Source organism: Martes martes (assembly GCF_963455335.1).
Source record: "Martes martes genome assembly, chromosome: 6".
NCBI classification, from domain to species: Eukaryota; Metazoa; Chordata; class Mammalia; order Carnivora; family Mustelidae; genus Martes; species Martes martes.
Window position 1 is genome coordinate 121,367,268 of NC_137893.1, and position 23,170 is coordinate 121,390,437.

General features: G+C 46.4%; 1 protein-coding gene across 2 annotated transcripts; it reads right to left on the bottom strand.

The window, feature by feature from the left end:
* Positions 1 to 3,988: 3,988 nt before the first annotated feature.
* ABCF1 (ATP binding cassette subfamily F member 1) lies at positions 3,989 to 20,579 on the bottom strand. Of its 2 annotated transcripts, none has more exons than XM_080806764.1 (25): positions 20,453 to 20,579; positions 15,023 to 15,069; positions 14,520 to 14,609; positions 14,272 to 14,401; positions 14,073 to 14,110; positions 13,880 to 13,987; positions 12,980 to 13,054; positions 12,778 to 12,894; positions 11,215 to 11,316; positions 10,523 to 10,645; positions 10,008 to 10,108; positions 9,831 to 9,916; positions 9,393 to 9,532; positions 9,160 to 9,308; positions 8,795 to 8,878; positions 8,482 to 8,606; positions 8,183 to 8,295; positions 7,875 to 8,046; positions 7,657 to 7,731; positions 7,494 to 7,564; positions 6,153 to 6,185; positions 5,901 to 6,069; positions 5,658 to 5,722; positions 5,498 to 5,570; positions 3,989 to 5,363 (listed from the first exon to the last, which is right to left on the bottom strand). In XM_080806764.1, exons 1-25 carry the CDS (start codon positions 20,523 to 20,525, stop codon positions 5,197 to 5,199), a joined length of 2,526 nt encoding a protein of 841 aa, XP_080662890.1. In that variant the 5' UTR covers positions 20,526 to 20,579; the 3' UTR covers positions 3,989 to 5,196. The 2 variants fall into 2 exon arrangements, with proteins under 2 accessions (XP_080662890.1, XP_080662891.1); XM_080806765.1 differs by having other exon boundaries at positions 14,272 to 14,398; positions 20,453 to 20,577.
* Positions 20,580 to 23,170: the final 2,591 nt, after the last annotated feature.

A 23,170-nucleotide genomic window follows, 5' to 3' on the forward strand; every position in this document is an offset into this window, starting at 1 on the left:
GTCCTGGGATTGAGTCCCGCATTGGACTCCCAGCTCCACAGAGTCTGCTTCTCCCTCTGACCCCTCTCGTGCTCTTTCGCACTCTCTCAAATAAATAAAATCTTAAAAAAAATTTTTTTAAAAGAACAGTTTTCAACCTAACATCAGAATCATCTGAGGGGCTTCTTAAAAGACATGAGGAATGGCGTCCAGCAAATTTTCTGATTCAGTAGTTGGGATGGATCCTGAGATTCTGCATTTCTAAGAAGTTCCCATACGTTGCTGCTGCTGATCTGGGAAACACTGAAAACACATTGCCCTAGAACCCTTTTCTTGACTGCTCTTTCCAGGAGTGGCCACAGGAGGGCCATAACCTCCTAAATTTCACAGGCCTCATTTACATTTAGCAAGGCCAACGGAGCTATTTTTATTTTCCCTTTGCCCAGCCCACCCAGACTGTGCTCAGTCTACCTATAGCAGCTCTGTGCACTTAGGACCTGAGAAGAGCCCCTAACATATGGGCCACACTATGAATGAAGTAGTGGCTGGCTCTGTCAGTGGAAGGTGTGACTCTGGAGCTTGGGGTTGTGAGCTGGAGCCCCACAATAGGGGTAGAGATTACTTAAAGTTTAAGAAAAGTTTTTAAAAAATAGGTAGTACCCAGTTCAAGCAGAAAAAATGAACAAACACGTCACGACCTAGTGCGTCATTTTCTGACTTGTGTTTCTATCTCTGGCATCAGGCCACAAGAACCTTTAAAGACAACTCGAAGTTTTTTCTATTTTAATTTAAAAATGAGTTCAGCCATTTTTCTTTCAAATTCTCCATGAAAATCCAAAGTAACCTGTTAGAGACTTTTTTTTTTTTTTTTTGGACAAGGCTGATCATATACATTTCAGCCACTGACCCAGTTCCACACCTTCACCAAGTCCCCATAGGCACTTCTCTCCATTTCAGCTGGTCTGGTCTGCTTCCATCCTCCTTGCCCCCCAAATACCCTTTCTGCTGCAAACATTCTGTCAATCCCTCCCCAGACACACCAGTTCCATCTCCAATTCTGGATCACCATTGTTCTAGTTTTCACATTCCTACTCTTGGGCAGTAAACCTAATGTTGCAAAAATATGAAATCCTACCATCTTGGCTCAGTACAAAATGCTAGTACCAACTCAACACTTACTGCTGCTTGGCAATTCCTAAATCTTGACTGGCACCAAAACTCCTGAGTGAGCCCCATCAATGTAAGCACCACTTCCCCTTCACCTGAAAATACCTAAGTCTACACTGTCTTTCTTAGAGAAGAGTAGCCCTTTTCCAAGGCCCAACCCTTCTCTCATCTCCTGTGTCCTCTACCCAGCAACCAGAACAACTCTGTAAAAATGAAAACAGATCAATTCTCACCACTGTGAGAAATGACCTCCCATTGTTCTTCAAACTGTATCCCATCCCCATCAAGGCTTACAGGCCCAGAGTGTCCTGGCCCCTACTTAAGTTCGAGCCACATTATCTTGCCTATGTCAAGCTCCTCCCAGGTTCAGGGGCTCTGCACACTATGGTTTCTTCCCTAGGGCTCTTCTTTCCCCACTCACTTAGTTCCTTCACCACCTTCAAGGCTTGGCTTTAGTGTTACTCCCTGAGACATCTTCCTTATTCACGTGATTTAAAGATGACCCCCTACTTTCCTCGCGCCATGTTTCCTTTGGCATGCTCTAAAGGCACCATAGTTCCTATCTGCACTAACAGACTCCCAGGTGATGCTCATGCTGCTAGCCTGGGACACTCTGAAAGCCACTACCCTAGAACAGCTAGTTCAAGTGTCTCTGTTGTTGCATTTAGTACTGGCCGCACAATGGCAATTTCAGACACTCCCAGGCCTCCTTTGAGTGCCGTATGGCTACAGGACTAGTTTTCACTTTTCCAGTTGTAGTACTATTTCCTAGAACCCTGTGTATTCCTAAAACACAGTGCTATTCTGGCTCTCAAGCCCCTCCAGGACTCATGCTTTGGTCACCCTGTCCACATTTTACACAAAGGGAAAAGGTCTAGGATACTGGAGACAGATAAACAAGGGCCATCATAGAAACAAAACAAAACAAGGGCCATCATATCAGCAACACCCTCTCTGTTGAGGGTGGGTAACTGTGGGCAGGTCACTGTCTTGAGTCTTCATTAGGAAGGTGTGCAGAAGAATCTCTGCTTTTCAAAAACATTTCTATGGTTATTATGTATCTTAGTCCATGATTTAAAGATAGCAAAAGTTGCTTAAGAATAAAAAATTTAATTCTGTTAATGAAATTCCATTTTCCAGGCTTGGGTTACCCATATATACTGTACCATGTAAACTGTGTGTTTTTAAAAGATTTGAGAAAGAGAGAGCGAGAGAGCGCACTCTTGTGTACACACACAAGCAGGAGGATGGGCAGAAGGAGAGAAAGAATCCTAAGCCGACTGTGCTGAGCATGGAGCCCAACACTGGGCTCAATCTCACAACCCTAAGATCACAACCCGAGCTAAAATCAAGAGCTGGACACTCAACTGACTAAGCCATCTAGGCACACCTTTTTTGTTCTTTTTGCATTTATTTATTTATTTATTTGAGAGAGAGACACACACAGTGAGAGAGGGAACACAAGGGGGGGGGGGCGGGGGGGAGAGGGAGAAGCAGGCTTTCCGCCAAGCAGGGAGCCTGATGCGGGCTTGATCACAGGACCCTGGGATCATGACCTGAGCCAAAGGCTTAACAATTGAGCCACCCAGGCGCCCCTTCCTTTGCATTTAATTTCTATGCTGTTTTTCTTTTGGAGAAGGGGCAACCTTTTACCCATATTTAAGTGCATTATTAATAATTCCATTAAGTACGTATATTGAAGGAAAAGGTGCAATTTGTGTCCATGGACAGAAGCTGTTTTGGAGCATGTGAAGTGCTTGTAGTGAAATTAGATAAAAAACTTGAGGGGCGCCTGGGTGGCTCAGTGGGTTAAGCCTCTGCCTTCGGCTCAGGTCATGATTTTGGGGTCCTGGGATCGAGCCCCGCATTGGGCTGTCTGCTCAGCAGGGAGCCTGCTTTCCCCTCTCTCTCTGCCTGCTTCTCTGCCTACTTGTGATCTCTGTCAAATAAATAAATAAAATCTTTAAAAAAATTGAAATGCAAAATTTGGCATTCACTTTATAAATAACATTCCCATGTATTTTACATACCATCTAGACTAGTGAACTGAAAATATTAAGGTAGAGTGTAACATGAAACACGTGTAACAAAAGCACTTCACAAAATAATTACGTATCTACTCCCTTCACAACATATGAGGTAGGTATTTTTTATCATCTTCATTTTACAGATGAGGAAACAGGTACCAACAGGTGAAGTATCCTGTCCCAACATCATGCCATTAGTTTGAACCCTCACTCCCACTTTCTGTGACATATTTACTTCACAGAATTATGGAAATTACTTTACATGAAACATCTTACTCAGGTGCTTGGTTCAAGACCCTGATCTTTTTCCCCCTCAAATTCCATATGGAGGATGGTTTCCTAATTTGAGATGTTTCCTAACAATACTATCTCCACACCAAACCTGTACCTCCAGTATAAAATCTGTACTTCAGACCAACTGTTATCTATTCACTTGGTCAAAAAATAGTTTCCCAAAAATAGGTGTCCACACTCAGTAAGTCTTAACCAAACAGCTCCTTATATTCCCTCTGGAACTGGACACATCAGATCATTCTCTTCTAGAATTCTCCCCAACTCCCACACCTCTTCCTGTCTTTTCCTTCCCAACCCATCCCTCCCATACCCTACTTAAGCACTTAGTTACCTTACTTGCAACAAGTTAGGGGCTCCACTCCACATGCTTCTACAGTCATACCACCACCTGCACTACCAACCACTCGCCACTGGTTACTTCCCCAAATCTACCTCCCCAGTATATCTCTAGTAAGAAAAATGGCCACACAAGCCATGCTTTCTCATTAACTCCCAAAATAGTTTTTTTTGTCTTTGTAGGCCTCCAGTCTGCTCTTTTCCTAGAGTCCAAACATGGCTATGTTCTCATTATTCAAATTCTTCTTCTTTTTTAAAAGGCCCACCCTGAAGTGATCCTCTAAGTCAAATAATCAAGTTCTGGATAATCTTCCCCTTCTATGAGCATATGGCAAAGCATAGTATCTAGAGTACTATACATCTGGCAATTAACCAAATCACCTTTATGCTCAAATCTCATTTCTAAGTCTTCTGCAGCTAGACTATTGATGGAGGTAGACCCTGTCTTTTCCTTTTGTATACCTCACGGTGCTGTACATGATGGCTGACTTAGGAACTTTTGAGAGGATCGGTACTCTGCCACAGGGCAGAGCTTGGACAGTGACAGGCCTAACCAAGAGTCCCAGATGGAAGGGATAAACCTTTTCCTTCCTGTCTGAAGGGCTGAAGGAAGGCAGGGAGGCCCCTCAAAGAGCAAGTACCAACTAAAATGCATTAAGACTGCAAGTTACAGCCATCAGTATTAGTGGAGAAGAGTGGATACTGGATGCTGCTAGCAAATGGAAAAAAGCAAATAAAAAATGAGAACAGTCCCAACTCCCACACATCTCCAAACAGTGATAGGGTGGCAACAACTCCTTTCCTTTATTTCTTCCCCTTGTAAAGGGAGATTCAAGTTGAGTGGCAATTCTTTCCTGCCCTCAAGTCCCCAACTCAACAAGTGACTGCAGGTACCGGACCCCGGGCTGGGTAATAGTACAGGCCTTAGAAGTTGCCTCTAGCACTGAGCTGCAACAGCTGTTTATATCAGTAAGTCATCGTTAAATCCACCAGAAATGAGCAGCACCACTCAAAGACCAGGAGATCAGCTGGGCCTGAAGCTTTCAGATGGACCAGAGGCTGGGTTCTTAATGATAAAAGAGTCTGGCCACTTAAGCTTGGCTGGATGGAGCCCACAACAATGACGGTCACCTCTGTTGTATATGGAGGGATGTCAAGGATAAGGCCAGCTTAGTTCTCTGAAGAAACCTGAAACAGACTGGTCTTTCAGAGAAAAGGAGCCAATCAAAGTGGTACCCTGGTCACGTCAATGTCATGGTCCGCCTTCCCGTGCCAGAGTAGCTGCTGGGTCAGCTGCAGACCAGAAGGAGGTGTCCAAGTGGAGAGAGGGAGACAACAGGAGACTTCTAGGCCACACAAGCTTGTCTTTCAGGAGACTTCCAGGAAGGAAAACTCACTCTCGGGGTCTGTTGACCATGACTTCACCCAGGGCCTCCAACACTTCCCGTTTATAGTCCTCGAAGTCACCATCGATCTGGCTAACACTCTGCTCCTCCACCACCCACAGTTGGCAGTTGGTTTCCGTGATGAGTCGGGCATCGTGGCTGACGACAATCACAGCTTTGAAAAAAGATGAGGGAGTGGAAGGCAGGGAGGAAGGGGGCAGAGCGGACTCAGCATCTGAAAAAAGAGAGCCCTGGCCAAGGGACACTACACCCAAGGAAAGGAGGAGGGCGCACCCTGAGCCAACTTACCGCCCTTGTATTCATTGATGGCTTCCCCAAGAGCATCAATAGACTCGATGTCCAAGTTATTGGTTGGTTCGTCCTATGGAGGAGACGTTCCGTGACCAAGCGTTACAATTCCTTTCATTACTGCCACCTTTGGCCCCTCCCGCAGTCCACTTCCACTCACCAGGATGAGGACATCAGGCTCCCGACAAGCCAGCTCAGCAAACACAACTCGGGCTTTTTGCCCACCTATGGCAAAGGAAAGAGGAGAACCATGACACTTCACTTCTTTATGTTTCTGAATGTAAGCTGAATGTGTGCATGCACAGATTCCTGAAGTCCTAGCCCCTCTTCTCTTCTGACTCTAGGTACAGTCAGGAAGTGTGAAAATGGAAGAGGACACCATCCCAATCCCCCACAGTGGTACCAGAGAGTTTGCAGATCTGGATGGTGTGGGCGTGACTCTCAAGGCCAAAGCGGCCCAGGCACTTCCGGGCATCCTGGTAGGGCAGGTTGAAGCCCCGCTGTAGGTATTCAGTGGGCGTCTCCTCCATGCGCAGCTGCTCTGCATACTGCTGGTTGAAGAAGCCAATTTTCTGCCCAAGAGAAAGAGGTGGTCTGTGAAAATCATACTTCCTCTATCAGACTCTTTATATCCAAATTCCCAAAGCCAACTTACCAGCCGGTGGTTCTTTCTCATTTCTCCACGAGTCTGCAAGGAAAACACAAGTGGGAAGATAAGGGAAAGGGGAGAAGTGCTGCCACTCCATATTCCAACTTTTCTGTAGGGAAGACGGATACCAGAATTGGGCTAGGAATTAAGTCCATGCAGGAAAGGGAACCTGAATGTTCTCCCTAATGTGACAACAGCACACCTGGGAAAGGAAAGAGTACAGAGCCATATGGGAGTGAAAGGAGAATAAAGAAGGGAGACACAAAGCACAGATTCAGAACCAGGAGGGGACTGACCACAACTAAAGAATACCCGCTTCCCACCCAGCAATACCCACCAATGGCACCTTTTTCAGCCTCAGATGGAGGTTAAGAGACAGTTCGTGAGAGGATCTAAAAACACCGGACGCCTGGGTGGCTCAGTGGGTTGGGACTCTGCCTTCAGCTCGGGTGATGATCTCAGGGTCCTGGGATCGAGTCCCACATCGGGCTCCTGCTCGGCAGGGACCCTGCTTTCCGCCCACCCCCGCCTGCCTCTCTGCCTACTTGTGATCGCTCTCTGTCAAATAAATAAATAAAATCTTTAAAAATAAAAAATAAAAAATAAAAACACCTTGTGGTGGTGTGAAAAGGGCCCTTCTCAACACTTTCCTGGAGGGAGTAAAGAAGGCTACAACCAATCTATAGCACTGTATGGCAGTGTGTTGTAAAAGTCCTAAAAGCAATTCTTAGGAACACATTCTAAAAAAACGCTGCATTCAGAAACACGTACAGTAAGAATGTTTACTATACAACTGACCTCCAATGAAAAACCAGAAATGATCAAAGTGACAGACATCAAATAAATCATAGTAAACCCATAAAAGACACAGATAACTACTGGCATGGAAAAAATGCTTGATGTACATTATCTGAAAGAACTCGCTGTAAAAACACTTAATCTGAGAGCCCATTTTTGGCAAAAAAAAAAAAACACCACAAAAAAAATACACACATTTGCAGAGAAAAAAGGAAAAGCAATCCATCAAAATTAATACCAGAAATCTCTAGATTTTTCTCTGACTTATGCAATTTATACAATGAACTTACATTTCTTGTATAACCAAAACAAACAGAGGGGAAGGGTACCCCCAGTCTAAGCCCTCTTCTCCTGGCTCTCCTCCCCAAACTGATCTACAGTGTTCTTCTCTACTTCTACTTTCTTGAGCACCTCTTAGGACAATGAGTCATCTATGATGAGTTCCATATTAAAATTGCCAGCACAGAAAGGGACTCCTTGATTCTAGCATCTGGTGAAGAGCTGTCTTGCCACCCTTGTCTGTTCCCCCGTCCTGACTCCAGGACTTACTGGTGTCAGCTTGCCCGTGAGCAGCAGGAGCAGGGTGCTCTTTCCCACGCCATTAGGGCCCACAATGCAGACTGTAAGGACAAAGACAGGTAGTTAAAGAGGTCCCTAGGAACTGTCCCCCACAGTCCAGCTCCCCATCCCCAAGCACTTGACACCAACTCACTCCTTGAGTCCATGTCAATGCCAAAATCCAGATTCTTGAAGAGTGGTTTCTGCCCCTCATAACCAAACGTCACACCTGAGAACCAGGAAAAGAAGTGATTCACTTCCTTTTCAGAGTCACCCTGAAGGTCCTGTCCTGGCCAATGGATCCCATGCCGGGTGGAGGACGTGGGGTGCACATGCTTCCACCCCGAGCCACCGGGGTCTGCCACCGCTCACCGTGCAGACCCAGCACAGGAGGGCTGAGAGGCGGGGGGTTAGGGAAAGTGAAGCGCACGGTGTACTCCTTGGGGCGCTTCAGGAGCTCTGGAGCCTCTTGCGATTCCTCATCCTGGTTTTTCCTCCGGCATTTCTGCTGCTTTCGAGTCAGGGCTTCCTTTGTTTGCTTCTCCTGGAGAGGAAAGGGAAAAGGAGAAATCCACACCCTTCATAGCAGTCCCTGAAATGAAGGGCAGTGTCCTAGAGCCCCCTCTTTCTCTGTACTGAGAGAAGCACCCCCCAGGCCAGGGAGATCCCCAGGTGCTCACCGCCTGCTTGGTGGACTTGCCACCTGCCTTTAGCTCCTTCAGCTTTTTCTCCTGCTTTTCATACTGCTTCAATAGTTCTTTCTGCTTCTGCTGATACATCTTCTTGAAGGTCACTGCAGCAGAACAGGAGGACGGGCATCAATGGTTGTCTTTCTCCCCAGCGGAGGGACAAGCAGGACCGGTTGGTGGGCATCACTGTCTGGACTCTGAAGATTTAGCTTAACACTACTTTGTCCTTGCTCTGAGGCCTTTTCTTGAGGCCTCATCTCTTTCCTCCCCCTACAAATGATCCTACTTACTGTAATTGCCCCGATAGTAATGGAGCCGCTGGGCATCGAGATGGATAATATCAGTGCAGACATCATCCAGGAAGCCCTGGTCATGGGAGACGATGAGCAATGTCTTCCGCCAGCCCTGGAGGTAGCTGAGTTTTAGAAAAGAGTATGGACATATCACAATGGTCAGGTTAGGGTTAATCAGGGGAAACAGAGAGACAATGAAAAAAGGGAGGAAAAGAGGAAGTGCTAGGCTGTAAAGACAGGGTGTGAATAGCTAGAAATAAGGACATAATGGGAACCAATGATGCAAAGACTGTAATGGTGGGTGACGCACTTATTGAGCCAGATGACAGCATTGAGGTCCAGGTGGTTAGTGGGCTCATCCAACATCAGCAGTGTGGGCTCCATGAACAGCGCCCTAGAGGGTAGGGTGGCAGAATGTAGGATCAGGGGTAGATCTTTGCTCAGAAAACCCCACAGAAGCCTCTGACAGGTAAATACTACTTTCCAATCTCTCGTCAGAAAAGCTCCTATGCAGAAGATGTCAACGAAAATGTACCACCGGGTAGGGAAGAAAGATCTTCAGTCTGACAATGCAGACGATATGGGAGAAAGCAGGAAGCCTTAAAACTCCCTACTGGCCATAGAACAAGATGGATGAAGGCTGGAAGAGGGAGGGTAGTGATGTGGGTGGCCCACCTGGCCAGGGAGACACGCATGCGCCAGCCCCCTGAGAATTTCTGGGTGGGCCGATTCTGCATTTCAGGGTCGAAGCCCAGACCAGCCAGAATCCGCCGGGCTTTGGCCTCTGCAGCTGCCGCCCCGGTCGCCCGTAATTCCTCATACACCTGGAGGAGAGAGAGAGGACACATGTCTGAAGGTTCCAGGAACCTTCAAGGCTTAGCCCGTGTCCCTTGCGCCATCTCTTCTACCTTCTCTAGCCTCTCAGCAGCTGTATCGTCTCCCTGCTCCAGCTCTCCCTGGAGCCGTCGCTCCTCTTCCAGCAGCTTCAATCGCTTGGTGTCAGCTCGAAGAACAGCCTGCACGGCTGGCGTCTCATCTGCTACCACCTCTGGGCGGGGGCAAGAACAGACAGGTTGCCAGGAGAGCCAAGACTCCCATTCCTTTTCCCCTTCAGCTCTATTTCTGGTTGGCCTGACCTTGCTCAACACTTTGTACTTGTTTCAAAAAAAATATTCTCTAGTCTCTCCTTTCCTTAGCATCCATCTCCCTGTCCCCACTCTCCCCCCACAACATTTCCCACTCCATAACTATAATTTCTTCTATTCATGGTTGACTCTTCTACCCCAACTGCCCACCCCTTAGACCCATTTCACCTCCCCACAAGCCCATCCCACCACTGGCCTCACCCTGCTCACACAGCAGCACGTCGATGTTGGGAGGGATGCTCAAGGCCCGGTTGGCGATGTGCTTAAGGAGAGTGGTCTTGCCCTTGCTGGGGAATGAGAACCATTGGGACCAGGCCACCCCTGAAAAATCTTTCTTTCCAGCCCCTTCCCCTTTACAACTTCAACCCCTCTCCTCACCCATTCGGTCCCACTAGCCCGTAACGGCGACCAGCTACAATGTACAGGTCTGCGTTGACAAATAACTCCTTGCCATGCGCCGAGATGCTGAACTTCTCCAGCTGCAGTTATCAGGAAAACAGTGGCAGAGGAAGTAACAGGTATATGAGCGCCCCCCTCTCACACAGCAGCTGCAACCTTCTCCCTGCTAGGAAGTCTCTGACAGACAACTCCAGCATGACCCTCTTCTCACACTGGTCTCCTTCCTGCCCACTACTTTGGACAGGAGTCTCCCAAATTCTAAGCCAGTCTACCCCATCCCACCTTACTTCGCGCCCAAGGGTGGACTCCTCTGCTTCTGTTGGTTTTCCTATTTTCTTCCTGAAACTGGCAGAACTCAAGGTATGGAACACACCTCCAAGTTTTCTTCCAGTGGACTAAGCCACTTATACCTTACTTCCTTGGCTGCCACAACCGCTCAGGGAAAGGTGGCACTTCCCTGAGCAAAATGGTCTGAGGGTCCCCTCAGACCATACCTTAATGTCAGATGCATTTTCTAACATGGCTTGGCGGGAGGACACCTCTGCTTGGGACACGGAGAAATCATTTTCAGCAGCATTGGCTGCTTTTAATGAAGCCACCTGGCGCTCATACTCCATCTGAGAAGGAAGGAAAAACCAGGTATGAGGCCACTGTATGCCAGTTACCTGTCACAACACAGCCACGTCATCAGACACCAAAAAAAAAAAAAGCTAACAGTATACACTTCTTTTCTGACTCCATTTTTCTTGCAATAACCCCCAAAGCTCTCTTTTCCTGCCCTCCTAATACAGATGTCCCCTATTTGAAAATAGTTGTTTTTTTTTGTTTTTTTTTTGTCAGAGAGAGAGAGAGAGAGGAGCGAGTGTGAGCACAAGCAGAGTGGAGGCGGAGGCAGAGGGAGAAGCAGGCTCCCTGCCGAGCAAGGAGCCCGATGTGGGACTCGATCCCAGGACGCTGGGATCATGACCTGAGCCAAAGGCAGCCGCCCAACCAACTGAGCCAGCCAGGCGTCCCTGAAAATAGTTTTTAAAGGTTTTAAGTAATCTCTGTGCCCAGTGTGGGGGTTGAAATTACAACCCCAAAATCAATAGTCACATGCTCTAAAAACTGAGCCAGCCAGGTGCACTGCCCCATTCATTGAAATATTAAAAAAATCAAATGCTCCTAACTTCGACCAAGGTCTTACCTGTTTCTTTAGCTTTTTCTTCTCCTTTTTGCTAAGGTGCACATAAGGATCATCAGCCTTAGACTCCCCTTCCTCTTCTTCCTCTCCTTCTTCCTCTGAACCCTGTGAGAGCCAGGGGGTGATGAATAAACAAGAGACTCCTTCCTGAATTCAGATAGTTCCTGTCATTCACCCAGTCCCACAGTCAATTCATTCCTTCTCCACCCAGAGTCCTGAAATATCTTGGTGGGTCCTATCACTCTCTCATACACACCCCTGGGCTACCTGGAGTCCTTCAGCCACTTCTGCTTCCAGGAATTGTGTAAGACAAGTGGTATGAACGTGAATGTATAAAATATAACAATTCTTGTTCTTTTTTTTTTTTTTTTAAGATTTTATTTGACGGAGACACAGTGAGAAAGGGAACACAAGCAGGGGAGAAGCAGAGGGAGAGGAAGAAGCACACTTCCTGCCGAGCAGGCAGCCCGATGTGGGGCTCTATCCTAGGATCATGACCTGAGCCAAAGGCAGACGCTTAACAACTGAGCCACCCAGGCACCCAAATATAACAATTCTACATACCCACAGATACAACTACACATACCACTGCGGGGTGGGGGAGGAATAAACGAAACAGGTTCTTTTCTTCACCTATCAAATAAGCTGCTCTGTCTTATATGCTAACAAGTAAAAAAAAAATTCCAGAAACCCTAACATACAGCACTGAGAAATCTTTTTTTTTAAAGATTTTATTTATTTATTTGACAGAGACAAACACAGCGAGAAAGGAAACACAAGCCAAAGAGAGAGAAGCAGGCTTCCCGCCAAGCAGAGAGCCCGACGTGGGGCTTGATCCCAGGACCCTGGGATCATGACCTGAGCCGAAGGCAGACGCTTAACGCCTAACAACTGAGCCATCCTGGTGCCCCAGCACTGATAAATCTTAAGTGGACCCAGAATCAGAAAGTCCTACAAGTGCAGGGACCTCAGAAATCACTAGATCACACAGATAACTGAGCCCCCTGAGGTGGAAAAGTCACACAGCTGGTGACTGCCAGAGCCGGAAAACCAGATCTGAGGGTAACACCAGGGTCCTTTTCTCTCTCAATCAGGAGCTGAATGGGCCACAGGCCAAATTCTACCTGATGCCTATATTAATATGGCCCACAAGCTAAGAACGGTTTTACATTTTCAAAGAGTTGTTTTTAAAAAAAGAATATGCGGGGCACCTGGGTGGCTCAGTGGATTAAAGCCTCTGCCTTCAGCTCAGGGTCCTGGGATCGAGACTGACATCGGGCTCTCTGCTCTGCAGGGAGCCTGCTTCCTCCTCTCTCTCTGCCTACCTTTCTGCCTACTTGTGATCTCTGTCAAATAAATAAAATCATTAAAAAAAAAAAAAAAGAATATGCACCAGAGATTGTATGTGGTCTGTAAAGCCAGAAATATTTACTTTGTGGCCCTTTACAGAAGCTTGTCAACTCCTGTAGCAGTTACCACCAGCCCGAGACTCTGCTCCCCTCCCCAAACCAAGGGCACAGAGTGCTAGTACCTCAGCCCATCTTCTCCCAACACCAAAACACATACCGGCTCTGCCTTCTTGGCTTTCTCCTTCCCTTGTCTGGGTGGTTCCTTTTCTTTTGTTATTTCTTCTTCTTCATCCTCCTCGTCTTCATTGTCCAGAGCAGCGGACTTATTGTAAGACTAACAGTGAAGACAATAGGTCTGATGAAATGTTCTAATGCCTGAGACCCAGCAGGGGACCCTCCTCCTGCCAATACTCCCTCACCTTGGCCTTCCCCTTTGACTTCTCTTCCTTTGCCTTTCTGCCCTTCAACCCAGGCTGCTGTTCCTCAGATACAGCCTGGAGAACACACACACAGAAAATTAATTTACTACCTTGTTGTTTACTAAGCATTTCTAAGGAGTCTAGAACTGGGAATTAACTTTACCAAGTGCTGCTGAAGAGAAAATGAGATCAAGGAAAACACTAGCTTCCTGCATGAGACGAAAGTGGAAGGCTAACTAGATGATGTTAGTAAAGCTAAGAGACTGGTAATCAGGAAAGTGAGCAATGTGGATGGGGTGGCACTAATACTGGAGGGCTCTGAGATGGCAAATCTTTTTTTTTTTTAAGATCATATTTATTTATTTGACAGAAAGAGATCACAAGTAGGCACAGAGGCAGGCAGAGAGAGGGGGAAGCAGGCTCCCAGCTGAGCTGAGAGACCGATGTGCAGCTCAATCCCAGAACCCTGAGATCTTGATCTGAGCTGAAGGTATAGGCTTAACCCACTGAGCCACCCAGGTGCCCCTAAGAGGGCAAATCTTAAGAGGAGATAATGGATGTGAGTTTGGAAAAGGCATTCCAAGGAAAAGGGAAGACAAAGCATAAAAAACTAAGAAAGGCTTCAAGGGCACCTGGCTGGCTCAGTCAGTAGAGCATGCAACTCTTCATCTTGTGGTCTTAAGTCTGAGCCCCAAACTGGATGTAAAGATCAAATAAATAAATAAAATCTTAAAAAAAAAACTATTAAAGAAATAAATAAAAATTAAAAAATAAAATCTTAAAAAAAAAAGAAAGAAAATTTAAATAAATAAAAGCAGGGAAAAAAGCAAAGGTATTACCACACCATGGCCAGAAGGTGCTCCATGGGGTGGGAGTGACCAGCAGAGCTGCCACTTTCACCTTATTGATCCGATTCTTCTCCAGCTTGGCAGGCTTAGGAGGATGTTTTTCTTCTTCCTCCTCATCCTCACTCTGATCTTGAATCAGGGCTGCAAAAACATTACCAGCCTAGAGAACGTAGGGTGGGAGAAGTCAGTGGGATGGTCAAGGTTCCCCCCTGGGACACAGATGGCTTACCACACAGATAGCTTACCTTAGTTTTCTTCCCTCCTCGGGGTATGGGGGCAGGGACTGAAATGACAAGGGGAGAGGATGAGATAGGAAACAATTACAATGTCTGGTTCCCCAGTCTAATCCAACTCAAAGATCAAGGAATGAGGCACTTTACTATTATCATTTAGTATTCGTAACTAAGGGATTCTGGGGCACCCATTTCCCCTCAGGTCATTTACCCTCATCCTCCTCATCACTGGCTGGCACCGAGAGCTTCTTAAGACGCTCCATGAGCTCTTTCTCTTCTCCATCATCATCCACATCCTTCTTTCGCCGGCCTTTTCGGGTGTCTCGTTTCTTTTTTGGCTGCTGAAAGGATAAAGGGAGTAAGACAATGAAGCCCTGGCCCCTGCTGCATCTCCCATGAGCTGAGTGAACCAATATGGGCTGGACAGGGGTTGGTGGATGGACTCCCTGATACTTGAACCTGCTGCTGCTGTTGCTGCTGCTCCTTCTCCTTGAGCACTTTCTCTTCTTCCCCAGCCTGTTTATCTTCTACAGCCAATTCCTCAAAGAACTGTAAAGGTAGTTAAGGTATAGGTTAATGTGTCTCAAAGTCCAACTAAGCCCTTCTCCACCACACACAGGCCCAATGACCCTCCAGTCCACCCTTACCTTTCTTCCTCTCTTGACAACATCTTTCCTCCTCCCTTGAGCCCCCCACCTCCTACACATGGCCATATTTTTCTTTTTTAAAAGATTTTATTTATTTGAGAGAATGGAAGTGAGAGAGATCACAGAAGGAGAGGGAGAAGCAGATTCGCCGTTGAGCAGGGATCCCGATGTGGAGCTTGACCCCAGGACCCTGAGATCGTAACCCAAGCGGAAAGCACACACTTAACTGACTCAGCCACCCAGGTGGCCCACGTGGCCGTATTTTGATTGGAAACACCCATGGTCATTTCTCACCCACAACCCTTATTTCCTCACCGTCTTTTTGGTCTTTTTGTCCTTCTTCCCCTTCTTCACCACTTTGTCTAGAAGGTTAAGCAGACATTGTAAATGTTTATCTACAAATTCCAAAGCAGCATGACCTTCCCTGCAAAGCTCTCATTGGCTCCATCCTATTTTACTATTTTCTATCATTTCCTAGGCATTTGCACTGTCCCACAGAAGACAATGGTGCCATAGTGGCAGTGGAAGGGAGAAGGAGAACTCATATAGTAAAGACAGAGCTCCCAGCTGTGTAAGTAGTTACAATATTCAGAGATGACTGTATTTTTTGTTTTTTAAAGGTTTTCTGTAATCTCTATACCCAATGTGGGGCTTAAGACCACAACCCCGAGATCGAGAGTCCTACGCCAACTGAGCCAGCCAGGTGCCCCAATGACTCCTGTATTGTTATTTGGAAAATTAGTTGCACTAGTGGTACCATTTATTACCTCAGGATATACTGGAAGAGAAAGTCCATTCTCCCTACCCTTGTCACCCATGAGGGGGAAAGTAGGACAAAAATATGACAAATTCCGTTTTCCATATGTCATTTGTGAAAAGCACAGGCTGGGGGCGCCTGGGTGGCTCAGTGGGTTAAAGCCTCTGCCTTCGGCTCAGGTCATGATCCCAGGGTCCTGGGATCGAGCCCCACATGGGGCTTTCTGCTCAGCAGGGAGCCTGCTTCCCTTCCTCTCTCTCTGCCTGCCTCTCTGCCTGCTTGTGATCTCTGTCTGTCAAATAAATAAATAGAATCTTTAAAAAAAGAAAAAAAAAAAGCAAAGCAAAGCACAGACAGTGTAAACAGAGCTCTCTGGTAAGTAAACGAGTATATGGGTCTATGCCCCACCTGCTCTGCTCACATAACATTCTAGCTCAAATCACACTGCGTTATATTTAACTGTTTGTACATCAGTCTTTCATCCCAGAGAGCATGTGACAGACTGTTTGGCTTGAGTTCCGCTGGAACAAAGTGGGATGTCCTATATAAAACCTGACTGCCTGAACAAATTTCAGCTCCTGCTTTCTATCCAACCCTGTTTCTCTGAAGGCTAACCAACTTCCTCTCCCTGCCCGATCAGATTGGGATGCATCCAGCAGCCTTAGAATTTCTCTTCCTGGGGCGCCTGGGTGGCTTGGTGGGTTGGGCCTCTGCCTTCAACTCGGGTCATGGTCCCAGGGTCCTGGGATCGGGCCCCGCATTGGGCTCTCTGCTCAGTAGGGAGCCTGCTTCCCCATCTCTCTCTGCCTGCGTCTCCGCCTACTTGTGACCTCTCTCTGCCAAATAAATAAAATCCTTTAAAAAAAAAAAAAAAAAAAGAATTTCTCTTCCTGTCCAGGCCTACCCACCATCATGCTCCCCTCCAAATCAACCCATCCATCCACCGCTATCCAATTCTATTCAGAAGCACTCCTGGATTGTTAGCGTAAAATAAATAAATAAATAAATAAATAAATCAATAAATAAATAAATGGCTTTCTGCTACCTACCACATTAAGTATTTTTCTTTCTTTCTTTCTTTTTTTTTTTTTTTAAAGATTTTATTTATTTAACAGAGAGAAGCATAGCAAGAGAGGGAACACAAGCAGGGGGAGTGAGAGAAGGAGAAGCAGGCTTCCTGCTGAGCAGGGAGCCTGATGCGGGGCTCAATCCCAGGACCTGGAATCATGCCCTGAGCTGAAGGCAGACACTTAACGACTGAGCCACCCAGGCGCCCCTCTTTTTTTTTTTTTAAAGAATCCCATTCTTTTTTTTTTTTTTTTAAGATTTTATTTATTTATTTGACAGACAGAGATCACAAGTAGGCAGAGAGGCAGGCAGAGAGAGAGGAAGGGAAGCAGGCTCCCTGCTGAGCAGAGAGCCCGATGTGGGGCTCGATCCCAGGACCCTGAGATCATAACCTGAGCCGAAAGCAGAGGCTTTAACCCACTGAGCCACCCAGGCGCCCTTTTTTTTTTTTTTAAAGGTAGATTCCATGCCCAATGTGGGGCTTGACCTCATGATCCTGAGGTCAACAGTCACATTCTCTACCAACTGAGACAACCAGGGGTTCCCCACATTAAATATTTTTAGGCTAAAATTACACCTAGTCCATAGTAATCAATTATTCAGGGAAGTTTTACTGAACATCTATATGCCTAAAACTGGAATTATCCAAGGATAATCTCAGTAATTTAAGGCTTGGCAAAACTAAAAGGGCCCTATCCTATCTTTTCTGTTATATCTGTTTCCCTACCCACACCTAGGTTCTGGACATTAACTTCTCCTTGCTCCCTGATTAAGCCCCAGGCATACGTAGTCTGACTTCGCTTAATCTGTGTCTTCCATCCAGAACATATTTCAAAATTTGATCCCCACATCAGGTGAGTAATGTGACTGAGTTGAAAAGATATGCAGAAGAAATAATGAAAGGTTTTATATGCTAGTCCAAGGAATTTAATCTCTTAAGACATTTCTCTGTTGTTACTTTTAAAGATTTTATTTACTCATCTGAGAAAAAGAGAGTGCAGGGCGAGGGGCACCGAGAGAGGGAAAAAGAGGAAAAGTCTTCTTTTTTTTTTTTTTTTTAAGATTTTATTTATTTATTTGAGAGAGAGAGACAGCACAAGTAGGGGGAGCAGCAGGGAGAGGGAGAAGCAGGCTCCCTGCTGACCAGGGAGCCCTATACGGGGCTCAATCTCAGGACCCTAAGATCATGACCTGAGCTAAAGGCAGATGCTTACCCAACTGAACCACCCAGGTGCCCTGACTTGAGCCAAAGTCCTAGGACCCTAAGATCATGACTTGAGCCAAAACCAAGAGTCTGACACTTAACCGACTGCTCCACCCAGGCGCCCCAATCCTAAAAACATTAAGACTGAGGACCCCCTGCAGTACAGAAGAAGGAATAGCAGGATCAGCTCACCTTGATAACACTGAGGAGTCTTGTCCCAAATACTAATTTCTCCTCAAGGACTAATACAACCACATCATCTCTCCTTCCTTTAAATCTTTTCTGAATTTTAGGGGCACCTGGCTCAGTGGGTTAAGCCTCTGCCTTTGGCTCAGGTCATGATCTCAGGGTCCTGGGATTGAGCTCCACATCGGGCTCTCTGCTCAGCGGGGAGCCTGCTTCTCCCCACCCCCCGCTTGCCTCTCTGCCTACTTGTGATCTCTGTCTGTCAAATAAATACATAAAATCTTTAAAAAAAAATCCTTTGAATGTAGAACTTCACTTTGAACCTCCTGAAAAAGCACGATCGCCAAGAAACAGGACAGAGTTAAGTACAGCTAAAGTGATGCTGTATCTTCCATCTCTCCTCCTCTTAATAGCTTCAGTATACCACTTCAGCTGCTCCTAACTCCAAAGCCTAATACAACACTTCCCTTAACCTCAACATCTCCGCGCCCAATTACCATTTGCTACCCTTGTCCTTACTGAGTCTCCACAGTGTAGTCCACACTAGCTCTGCTTCCTCATTTCCCACTCCTTTTTTAACATACTTCAAATCCGGTTTGGATATCATCTCCTAAGGACTACTGCCCTTTGCCGAAGTTGCCACTGTCCCCTTAGGTGCTCAACCCAAAAAGTCTATTTTTAGTCCTGATTTTGCAATGACTTCTCTGCAACATTCCATGCTACCATCTCCTCAACCTTTTACTTCCCTCCTGTCATTACTTAATATCAGGGCTTGTTGCTTCTGGTCTGCCTCCAGTTTCTCTGATGGCTCACCTTTTTCAGTCTCATCTCTTCTGCCTCCTTCCCTTACTTCCCTTAATCGCTGAGGTTCTCCTGGGCTCCTATCTTCTGTCCTCTTTTGGCTTCAATCTGCATACTCTCCCTAGCAGACTTTTCTCCATCCAGCCTTTCAACAACACGCCTGTGTCTTTACTTCTAGCCTAAGATCTCTCTTCCTGGCATCTGCTCTTAAAAGATTCCCAGGGGGGGGAAAAAAAGACTCCCAGAAATCCCCAACTTGGCATTCAAAAGTTGACCTTACCTCTTCCCACTCCCAATCCTACAGCCCATTCCTGATTCCAAGCAATAGTCTACCCACTGAGTTGCCTGAGTGTCATTCTTAATTCTTCTTCCTTCAATCAGTTCTCAGAACTGCTCAATGCCATCTCCTCACTAACACTGCCTTGGCTCACTTTCTTATTGCTTCTCACCTAGATCATTGCCAGAGCCTCTTATATGGTCATCCTGCCTCCAATCTTGACCTATTCAACCCATTCTCCACTGCTCAGTGTTGTCAGGATGAGCTGATCAGATTACTCCTTAAGCACTTCAATGAGTCGTCCCTAATGTCCTCAGGATTGAAGTCTTTGGAATAGTGTATGAAGTCTTCCATTATTTGTCTCCTGAACATCTTTCCAACCCCATCACATTAGTCACCCAATACTGGGAACCAGACATCCTCACCTGTCTTTACCTTTGCACAAACTTCTTCCTCTGCTTGAAATTCTCCTCTGGCTAACTCATACCCATCCTTCCAGAATCAACTCAGCTACCACATATTCCTGAGAGGCTTTGCTCACATTCCTACCCTATCTGTCTGAATAGGTGCTTCTCCTCTCTGCTCTAGTCTCTTAGCATTCTCAAGCACATTCATCACTCTGTCAACTATTTTCTGATTAATGCTTTCTCCTCCATTAAACTGGGTGCCCCTCTGGGGCAACTCTTATCTTTTATCTCTACATTTCCAGTTCTCTACTCAGTACCAGGTATACAAGAAGCAACCAATGAATGCTTGTAAAATTAGTCACTGTGTACCAAATATAATTATTTTTACCCATTTTCTCTCCCCTTGAAGTGCCTTCAAATTTGGGAGGATGTCTTCATATTTTTTTCTCCCTCCCCTCAGCACAGTGTATACGGTGATAAAAAGCAGCTGCTCAACAAACATTCTGGGTTTTTAAGTAAACCTTAACTCTCATTCCCATACCGAGTAGCTACACTACGCTCTTGCTCCCGATGAGCCTGATGTGTATTACGCAAGAGCTCAAGAGGGAGTCATCTTCTCGCTCCAGAGGGGGTATGGGTGCGTGGCGCGGTCTGTGTGCTTGCGCGCACGATCGTGCTGCGGGAGGGGTATCGAGGCACTGCTTACACATTCCTGCGGAATGTACAATACAGTATGGTGGGGAAGGTGTTAAAAACGGAAGGAGGACTTTCTTATTTCTCCCCGTCTCTCCCGCGGCACCATATGCTTTCCCTTGCCTCTTTTGCCCAGTCCCACTGAAACTCGTGCGCGATAGCCCGGCACTTTCTCTTTCGCTCCCACCCAGTTCGCTCCAACCTGGGTAAAAGCTTTCTAAACCCATTAAACGCATGCGCAGTGGCCTCCCTCACGGCCCCGTCAGGCTCAAACCCCGTGACCCCTTCTTAAAACACGCGCACTCTCTTCTCCCCTTTCTTCTCTCGTTGGTTCCCTGCCTATCAGCCTCACCTGTGGGGCTCGTACTCTCTCCGTCCCCGATCCACTCGGGTTCCGGCGGCTGCTGCTTGGGTCCCTTCGGCATCGCGGTGGCAGTTACAGCGGCTCTGGAGACGCCGGGCGCTATTTCCGCTTCCGGTAGCGTGGGGCCCCGAAGGGGGCGGGCTCTCCGCTGCCAGCCAGTCCTTCGGCAGTGCACGTGCGCGCCTCGCCGTCATCTCGGGGGGCGTGCCTGCGGCGACGGGGCGGGGCCGACGTCCCACAACGTCAACAAAGCACTGAAGGCTGTCTGGGAATCCTGAGCTGGTGACTCCACGACGCTGCGTGATTAAGTATTGAACATAGTAATTTCGGACTAGAACGGAGGAACAGAGGCATCCTTTTTTTCTTTGTTTTTGTTCTTTAAGTGGTTAGGAGCAGAGAGACTCAGTCCATCTACTTAGAGGCGTGGTGCAAAGACCTCAAGTGTAGAGTTGTAAATGATGAACCGTCGCCTAACAGAGAGTGGTGAAGCTTGGGTTCATTTTTGTTGGGATTCGGGGGGGACCAACAGTTTTTCTGAGGTACAATTGATACACATATACTGCACATACAATAAATTGACAGGGAATAAACTGAAAAATGTACACTTGGATCAAAGATTTGGCATATATACAACCATTAAACCACCACCACAGTCAAGATTTGGGCTTGCTTCTAACTGTACCACTCAACAGACGTAGGAGTAAGATGCTCCCATAACTCTTTCCGCTCCTGTTCTTCCCTTAAACCATTATAAGCATGCTCTTGTCTCTATACCATTGTCTCAGTCTATTCTTGCCAAGGCCAACAGACTGGGGGCCAATTCTCTGTCCTTATCTTACTCTCCCAGCAGCATTTGACACACGATAGCTCCCACTTCCTTTGCTTGTTTCAGGGACTGTGCTCTCTGCAGGTTTCCCTTCCATTTCAGTGGCTGCTCTTTCTCTCCTTTAAGTCTAAATGTATTGAGGCACATTCTTTGACATTCTTATCTAGACTTATCACCTATGTCTCATGACTTTAAATGCCATCCATAACTGATGAACATCCCCCAAATATCTCTTCTTGACCCCAACTTCTGCCGTAAGCACCAGGCTCACAAATCCAACTGCTTTTTGGACTTCCTCTCTGAGATCTCTAATAAATATCTCGAATTATTATGTGCAAAGCTGAGCTCTTGTTTTTACTCCTTAACCCCGTGTCTCTTCCACGTTTCCCATCAAGAAATCACACCACCTCTCAGTTATCTGGGCCCAAATGGAAAGGTAATTCTCTTTTTCCATTTCCCCCTCAGCAGCAAGCCATGTCTACTTCATTTATTCAAAAAATATATTAATCAAAGAGAAGACACTACGCTCTGAGATATCTCCACAACCCCCTCTGGCCAACCCTCCTCCATCTCCTTGTTGGTTTCATTTTCATTCTTACTTGGCCACCAAATGTCAGCCCTCCTCAAGGCTGTCCTGCTCACTCTCTTCTTCCCACTTGACATTCTCCTCTCAGGTGATTTCAGCAACAGATTCCTCAGAGTTCTATCCCAACCACCACATCTTGAGTAGCCCCCGACCATTATTTTCTACACAGTACCTTATTTATTATTTATTTCCTTTATATCATTAATCACAATCTATAATTATTCATGTGTTCACGTTCGAGAAAAAGAGCTCCTGACAACTGGGAATTGGCCTGATCCTAAGAGATAGGCCATGGTGCTCAGGTTGAACATAATCTCACAGAACACCAATGTCAGAAAAGTTTACTGTGACTGGCACGAATTTCAGACAAAGTTCATAATCTTCTCTAAGCACAAAGACAAGGTCATTGTGCAAACACCATAAATATTAAACAGTCCCCTCTAGGATAAAATGGCTTTCTTTGACCAGCTACACTTTTAGCCGTTTCATTCTTCCCTCCTTCTAGATGAGATTTATTAAGACGTACAATTGTATGGGGTTCCTGGGTGGCTCAATCACTTAAGCATCTGCCTTCAGCTCAGGTCATGATCCCAGCTTTCTGGGATGGAGTCCTGCGTTGGGCTTTCTCCTCAGAGGGAATTCTGCTTCTTCCTCTCCTTCTGCTGCACCCCCTCCCCTGCTTGTGCTCTCAAATGAATAAATAAAATCTTTAAAAAATGTGCAATCATAATTGCCCTCACTTCCTGATAGTATCCAACCCAGAACAATTTCACATCCCTGAACCTTCCCCCCAAATCACCGAGCACAGATGCTAGTCCTGTCATTCCTAAACCTCCATTAGTGAGATAACCTCTGCAGAATTAGTAAATCCAGTTTTTTGATGGGTGTGTTCCTGGTGGTCTTTGGCTGGAGGGCATTAACACTTTGTCTTATTCTCTACTACATCCCAAAATTTTAGCAGAGGGGCTAATAGAGGATATTCATTCTGAAAATCCAGTATTTTGCTTAGCACATAGCTGCTTGAATAAAAATAATTTTTCAAAGCTTCGGTGGCAGCTAGGAAGACTAGTTATTATGGTCAGTGGCATAAAGTTGAAGAGCTGTGTTAGCTTTAAGGAAATTTCCTCCAAGAAAGCCGGTGTCCTCTGCTCTTCCTGGTCCATCTTGAGAATTGGAGCACGGATAAGCTAGCTTTGTTTCCCAAACCACATATAGGAGTATCTGACCCTGGTAGTTGTGGAGCTGAAACCTGGGGGAAGGGGTTCTGAATACCCGAGGTGGTGGCCTGCCTTGG

Coding starts and splice junctions, on each gene's coding strand:
- ABCF1 (XM_080806764.1), bottom strand. CDS start 20,525: ATGCCGAAGGGACCCAAGCAGCAGCCGCCGGAACCCGAGTGGATCGGG. Junction 14,610..15,022: donor ACAAAAAGACCAAAAAGACG/GTGAGGAAATAA, acceptor CTACCTTTACAG/TTCTTTGAGGAATTGGCTGT. Junction 8,047..8,182: donor GCAAGTCCACCAAGCAGGCG/GTGAGCACCTGG, acceptor TTTCCTCTCCAG/GAGAAGCAAACAAAGGAAGC.